Source organism: Petromyzon marinus, unplaced genomic scaffold (genome assembly GCF_048934315.1).
Source record: "Petromyzon marinus isolate PM22_M1 ecotype Great Lakes invasive population unplaced genomic scaffold, UKy_Petmar_22M1.pri1.0 PM_Scaffold_149, whole genome shotgun sequence".
Classification (NCBI taxonomy): Eukaryota; Metazoa; Chordata; class Hyperoartia; order Petromyzontiformes; family Petromyzontidae; genus Petromyzon; species Petromyzon marinus.
Window position 1 is genome coordinate 107,451 of NW_027423112.1, and position 7,683 is coordinate 115,133.

A 7,683-nucleotide genomic window follows, 5' to 3' on the forward strand; every position below is an offset into this window, starting at 1 on the left:
GCCGCATGCAGCAGTGGGTGGAGGCGCACCTGTGAGGGTACACGTGCCGTCTCCTCCAGTGTGCGACTCGGGGACTTACTCGCACACACAGTCGGAATATTTATTTGTACTGGGGGAATCCGATGAGCTGTAAAGCTCTTTTTATTTTCACACCAACACCACACAAAAGTCTCATTAAAACAAAATTTGGCCAACCATTGTGGTACAGGACCCTGCTGAAGCCCGGGAGAAACCCCTTGGCACACGCAATGCTTTTTGCCCTTGGCCGTCGTGTGTACTGCACTTTATTTAATCAACGGAATGGAGCGCTGTCAGGATAAAACACCTCTGTTGTTTTTGCTGCCTTGCCTAAGCTTGCGACATCGGACTTATTAAATGACGAAGCTACAATTCATGTTTAGGACTTGCTTACCATTGTCTCCAATTTCCATTCCTATCGTCGCCGTTGTTGTTGCTGTTGTAACTTTGCTGACTCCGTGCCCGTGCTGGACGCGTCTGTAAAACAAGAGCTTCATAGCTCATCGGATTCCCCCTCCCCAAGTCTAAAAAAACATTCCGATTGTTTATGCACAACATAGGTTTCTAAAGCGATCATTTGTGTCCGCACGTCTGGGCAAACCACTTTGATAGACGTGGCCGCTGTTCGTTTGTTTAAAATCTTCGGCGAGTCCCTTCGAGCAACGCGACTCCACAGCGAAGGCGCCTTCACATCGGGGCAGCCTCTGGGCTCGTTGCCGTGACCCCCAACGCCGTCGCTGCTGACGAGAGAGTCGGGTGGACGCGACTAACTAAAGTTCGTTGCAATTAAAGCTTTTAAAATGTCTTGAGACTTGGTTGGTTGAAGCTTGGAGCAGAACGACGGGCTTTGATTGTGCTCACACAATGCTGCTGGAAGCGGCGACTCCTCCCGAGGGCACGCGCGGCCCATGTGGCGTTCTGTCGGGACTACTTGAAGGGAATTTCAGTCTGCCGAGAGGTGGATTTGCGGGGCAGACGCCGCCTGCCTGCTTACTCAAAACGTGGCACGGCTTCTCTGTGCGCTGATGATGTCGCTGATGCCGCTAAAACTGCTGCTGCTGCTGCGCTTGATGCTACTGATTCTAAATCTTGACTGAAAGCTTTCGTCGTGACTGCAGGAATTCATATTGTTTGGGTCTTTCGGTAAAGCCACGTGGATATTGTTTTTGTTATTTTCTTTGAACCTATCTACGTGACTTTACCGAAAGACCCAAAGAATATGAGCTATTGGTTTTACCATTGCCTGCTGCTGCTGCGACTGCTATGGGTGGCTGCTGTTGCTCTTGCTGCTCTTGTTACTGCTGCTATGGCTGCTACTCATGCCTCTGCTATTGCTGCTACTGCTATTGCTACTATTGCTGCTGCTTTTGCTATTGCTGCTACAATCGCTACACTTGCTGCTGCTGCTATTGCCACTGCTATTGCTGCTACAATCGCTACACTTGCTGCTGCTATTGCCTCTGATATTGCTGCTACTGCTGTTGCTATTGCTGCTACAATCGCTACACTTGCTGCTGCTGCTATTGCTGCTACTGCTATTGCTACTACAATCGCTACACTTGCTGCTGCTGCTATTGCCACTGCTATTGCTGCTACAATCGCTACACTTGCTGCTGCTGCTATTGCCACTGCTATTGCTACTACAATCGCTACACTTGCTGCTGCTGCTTTTGCTATTGTTACTACAATCGCTACACTTGCTGCTGCTGCTATTGCCACTGCTATTGCTACTACAATCGCTACACTTGCTGCTGCTGCTATTGCTGCTACAATCGCTACACTTGCTGCTGCTATTGCTGCTACAATCGCTACACTTGCTGCTGCTATTGCCTCTGCTATTGCTGCTACTGCTATTGCTACTATTGCTGCTGCTTTTGCTATTGCTGCTACAATCGCTACACTTGCTGCTGCTATTGCTGCTACAATCGCTACACTTGCTGCTGCTATTGCCTCTGCTATTGCTGCTACTGCTATTGCTACTATTGCTGCTGCTTTTGCTATTGCTGCTACAATCGCTACACTTGCTGCTGCTGCTATTGCCACTGCTATTGCTACTACAATCGCTACACTTGCTGCTGCTATTGCCTCTGATATTGCTGCTACTGCTGTTGCTATTGCTGCTACAATCGCTACACTTGCTGCTGCTGCTATTGCTGCTACTGCTATTGCTACTACAATCGCTACACTTGCTGCTGCTGCTATTTCCACTGCTATTGCTGCTACAATCGCTACACTTGCTGCTGCTATTGCTGCTACTGCTATTGCTACTACAATCGCTACACTTGCTGCTGCTGCTATTGCCACTGCTATTGCTACTACAATCGCTACACTTGCTGCTGCTGCTATTGCCACTGCTATTGCTACTACAATCGCTACACTTGCTGCTGCTATTGCTGCTACTGCTATTGCTGCTACAATCGCTACACTTGCTGCTGCTGCTATTGCTGCTACTGCTATTGCTACTACAATCGCTACACTTGCTGCTGCTGCTATTGCCACTGCTATTTCTACTACAATCGCTACACTTGCTGCTGCTATTGCTGCTACAATCGCTACACTTGCTGCTGCTATTGTTGCTACAATCGCTACACTTGCTGCTGCTATTGCTGCTACAATCGCTACACTTGCTGCTGCTATTGCTACTACAATCGCTACACTTGCTGCTGCTGCTATTGCCACTGCTATTGCTACTACAATCGCTACACTTGCTGCTGCTATTGCTGCTACAATCGCTACACTTGCTGCTGCTATTGCTGCTACAATCGCTACACTTGCTGCTGCTATTGCTGCTACAATCGCTACACTTGCTGCTGCTATTGCTGCTACAATCGCTACACTTGCTGCTGCTATTGCTGCTACAATCGCTACACTTGCTGCTGCTATTGCTGCTACAATCGCTACACTTGCTGCTGCTATTGCTGCTACAATCGCTACACTTGCTGCTGCTATTGCTGCTACAATCGCTACACTTGCTGCTGCTATTGCTGCTACAATCGCTACACTTGCTGCTGCTATTGCTGCTACAATCGCTACACTTGCTGCTGCTATTGCTGCTACAATCGCTACACTTGCTGCTGCTATTGCTGCTACAATCGCTACACTTGCTGCTGCTATTGCTGCTACAATCGCTACACTTGCTGCTGCTATTGCTGCTACAATCGCTACACTTGCTGCTGCTATTGCTGCTACAATCGCTACACTTGCTGCTGCTATTGCTGCTACAATCGCTACACTTGCTGCTGCTATTGCTGCTACAATCGCTACACTTGCTGCTGCTATTGCTGCTACAATCGCTACACTTGCTGCTGCTATTGCTGCTACAATCGCTACACTTGCTGCTGCTATTGCTGCTACAATCGCTACACTTGCTGCTGCTATTGCTGCTACAATCGCTACACTTGCTGCTGCTATTGCTGCTACAATCGCTACACTTGCTGCTGCTATTGCTGCTACAATCGCTACACTTGCTGCTGCTATTGCTGCTACAATCGCTACACTTGCTGCTGCTATTGCTGCTACAATCGCTACACTTGCTGCTGCTATTGCTGCTACAATCGCTACACTTGCTGCTGCTATTGCTGCTACAATCGCTACACTTGCTGCTGCTATTGCTGCTACAATCGCTACACTTGCTGCTGCTATTGCTGCTACAATCGCTACACTTGCTGCTGCTATTGCTGCTACAATCGCTACACTTGCTGTTGCTATTGCTGCTACAATCGCTACACTTGCTGCTGCTATTGCTGCTACAATCGCTACACTTGCTGCTGCTATTGCTGCTACAATCGCTACACTTGCTGCTGCTATTGCTGCTACAATCGCTACACTTGCTGCTGCTATTGCTGCTACAATCGCTACACTTGCTGCTGCTATTGCTGCTACAATCGCTACACTTGCTGCTGCTATTGCTGCTACAATCGCTACACTTGCTGCTGCTATTGCTGCTACAATCGCTACACTTGCTGCTGCTATTGCTGCTACAATCGCTACACTTGCTGCTGCTATTGCTGCTACAATCGCTACACTTGTTGCTGCTATTGCTGCTACAATCGCTACTGTTCCTGCTGCTGCTAGTCCTACGGCTGCTGTTGTTGCAATCGCAGCAGCTGCTGCTACAGCTCGTGCAACTGTTGCTCTTATTGCAGCAGGAAGTTGCTGCTGATTTTATCTCAGAGTGCGTTAGGAAGCCAGGAAACGGACCCTCCCTTAGGTTACAATTTCACCAGAATGCACAAGTATTTATATGCCTAATCGGCGACACGATGTTTAAACGAGTTGAAAGCGTTTGGAAAATCAATAGCATGCATTAATATATATACGGACTTTCTAAAACATAATGTAATAAGGGACAAAGATCCCCCGTGTAGCCTTAACAGACTGTTGGGGCAAGTGCTGTTCGTGAGCAGCATCTATGAAGGCCGGCACGGCACACGAGGGGGTGGGTGGCCAACACCACGCCCGGCCGCCTTTGTCTCCCCAGTGGCGATGTTTACAGATTGCACCAGGTACTCATTTGAGGCTGAGCCGACCTAGGGGAGGCCCAGGACCGGTTCGGATAACCGTCACTGATGGTGTTGTACACACCTATGTGACCACGATACACTACAACCATCGTAGACCACATGGTTGGGGCTTGTGCTGTTAGCGAGCACATATTAAGGTCGGAAGGGCACACGACCTGGGTGTTGTGTGGCCTAGCGCCACTCCCGGCCGCCTTTGTCTCCCCAGTGCTGATGTTCACGCACCGCATCACCCGCGTAGTCGTTTTAGGCCGAGCAGACGTAGACGAGACCCAACACACGTCGACATACAGTCTATTGAACTGTGCCGCTAGTCACACAACGGATGGGGTCCCGAGCCAGGATTCGAACTAGGGACGCGAATGCGCGAACCACCCCGCTCCCACCGCTGCACGTGGACTCCACCACCACCACACGAACCTCACCGCTGCACGTGGACTTCACCACACGAACCTCACCGCTGCACGTGGACTTCACCACACGAACCACACCGCTGCACGTGGACTCCACCACCACCACACGAACCTCACCGCTGCACGTGGACTTCACCACACGAACCTCACCGCTGCACGTGGACTTCACCACACGAACCACACCGCTGCACGTGGACATCACCACCACACGAACCACACCGCTGCACGTGGACTTCACCACCACACGAACCACGCCGCTGCACATGGACTCCACCACACGAACCTCACCGGTGCACGTGGACTCCACCACCACCACACGAACCACACCGCTGCACGTGGACTCCACGACCACACGAACCACACCGCTGCACGTGGACTTCACCACCACACGAACCACACCGCTGCACGTGGACTCCTCCACCACACGAACCTCACCGCTGCACGTGGACTTCACCACCACACGAACCTCACCGCTGCACGTGGAGTTCACCACCACACGAACCTCACCGCTGCACGTGGAGTTCACCACCACACGAACCTCACCGCTGCACGTGGACTCCACCACCACACGAACCACGCCTCTGCACGTGGACTCCACAACTACACGTGGCATCCCCACACTCCAACATGACAGGTTCACGTCCCACACATTGACAACCACAGTGTGTGGGGGCACGGAGTGTGTGGGCATGGTGGACCTACGCGGTGTGGCTGCCGTTTCATCGCGCGCCCCCTGGGATCCTGCGGACCCCCTGGGACCCTGCGGACCCCAGATTATTAGCCCGTATGGGGACCAACCCACCCCCATCCCAGCCGGGGGTTCCCTGCAGACTTCGCGGACGCACGTGTCTCGACTTGTCTCATCATCATCCACGACTTGTCTCATCATCATTATCCACACGTCTCATCATCCACGACGTCTCATCATCTACACGTCTCATCATCATCCACGACTTGTCTCATCATCATCCACACGTCTCATCATCCACACGTCTCATCGTCCACGACGTCTCATCATCATCATCATCCACGACTTGTCGTCTCACCTTCACGAAGAGCTCGATCACAGGGGCTCGCTCCCGAGACATCTCCGCTGCTGCTGCTCCTGCTTCTCTTCCTGCTGCTGCTGCTGCTGCTGATGACTCCGTTATTCCCGTCTCCCTGCTGCTGCTGATGACTCCGTTATTCCCGTCTCCCTGCTGCTGCTTCTGCCGCTGCGTCTCCTCACACTGCCCCTCCTCCAGGGGCTTACTTCCTCTTTTTGTTGTTGGTGCCGTTCTCGCTTCTGCTCCTCCTACCGCTGCGGCTCCTTCTCCTGCTGCTGCCACTCCTACTGATGTTGATTCTGCTGCTTCTCCCGATGCGTCCACTGCTGCCGCTGCTGCGAATGCCGCCTGCGAGGTGAGCCGAGATGTCTCCCCGTGCACACCTCCAGCATCCCGTAGCCCCTTCGCGGGCTTCGTCCAAGTGTCTCGCACGGTGCCGAGTGGTGGCGCGGCTGTGCGACGAACCCGCGACGCCCCAGTTAGATTCTTGGCCACGGCTAACGTCGAGTGACATGTTTGTGACTGGGTCTGCCCCCCTCCTCCTTATTCACCAACCCGTACTGACCAACGTGGTGAAGTATGGTCAAACTTCACCACCCCCCCCACCCCGCCATGATCAACCTGCCTCATTCATGGTTTGAGAAAAACCTGGATTTTATTTTAAAAAAATATTTACGTTAAGACTGAGGCTCAGGATTGCACAGCACTTCGATATGGTGTTTCTGCGTTGTCGCGTGGTCGTTCGGCATGTTGTCCGACGTTTCGCGCCACGTGCTGGGAATTCAGTTCGCTGAAGAAGTGGAAGCAAGTCGAGAGCACGTGGCGCGTAGGGATGTCCGGCCAATTCCATTGGCGGGTGCACAGCGCGCGCGCCCGTGTGTGCGTAAGAGGGGATAACACTGGGACGAGTCCGGACATACTTGCTGTACTGCCTCCTGGGGACACCTCGCTGCTGCATGTGCGTGTATGTTGAACTTCTTTCGCACCGTACGTATCCAACCGGTGCTGCGGAGGGAAGCACAACAAACTGAACACAAAAAAAAGTCGTGCGTCTCAGAATCTCATAACGATCCACCCACCCTCATCGCAGAGCCAGTGATTTACCCAGCAACGCCACTCCCGAGTCTCAAGACGCAACCTTTGAAGAGGGTCCTCCATTGTTGGGGATGTTGTGGCCAGCGCCTCCCTGTGGGAGTCTGTTGTGGTGTGACGGCAGGGCGCACGGAGAACCCCGCCACGCTTGCGAAGACGCAGCACCCCCAGAAACATTTCGGGGACTCGGCTTCCGCAATCCTCGTCGCTGCACTGCCATCTGCCGGCCTTCTGGCGTCCCCTGGGTCGCTGGCGTTCCTCTGCTGTGTTCGCCCGTCGGCGTTCACTGGCCTCACACTGGTGAGACAAAGGAGGCCGCAACGAGGGGCTCCGCTGTGCGGCCTAAGTGGACGTCTCTCGAGCGCAGCGTCCTTCACGGCAAGGCCCGTGGGCCCCCTCGCGGCCCCAGGGGGCCTTTAGCGCGGCCCCCGACGATACACAGCGAGTGAGGACACCTCCCCATCATCATCATCATAATCGCCGTCGTGCTGCTGTAAAACCCCCAATGGTTTCACATGGTGTGGCGGTCCTCACACTGACGATGTCTCATCGGGGGAAAGTGGCACCCCCTCTGAATCGTAGCGGCCGCGCGTT

At 53.1% G+C, this 7,683-nt stretch overlaps 1 protein-coding gene across 1 annotated transcript in view; it reads right to left on the bottom strand.

The window, feature by feature from the left end:
• Positions 1-6,440, bottom strand: part of LOC142922720 (chloride intracellular channel protein 5-like) — a 30,434-nt gene extending 23,994 nt beyond the window's left edge. The window contains exon 1 of the mRNA XM_076063549.1: positions 5,998-6,440. Within this exon, the coding sequence (XP_075919664.1) occupies positions 5,998-6,039 (42 nt within the window). The 5' untranslated portion in view covers positions 6,040-6,440. The remainder of the gene's footprint in view (positions 1-5,997) is intronic.
• Between the last annotated feature and the right edge of the window lie 1,243 nt (positions 6,441-7,683).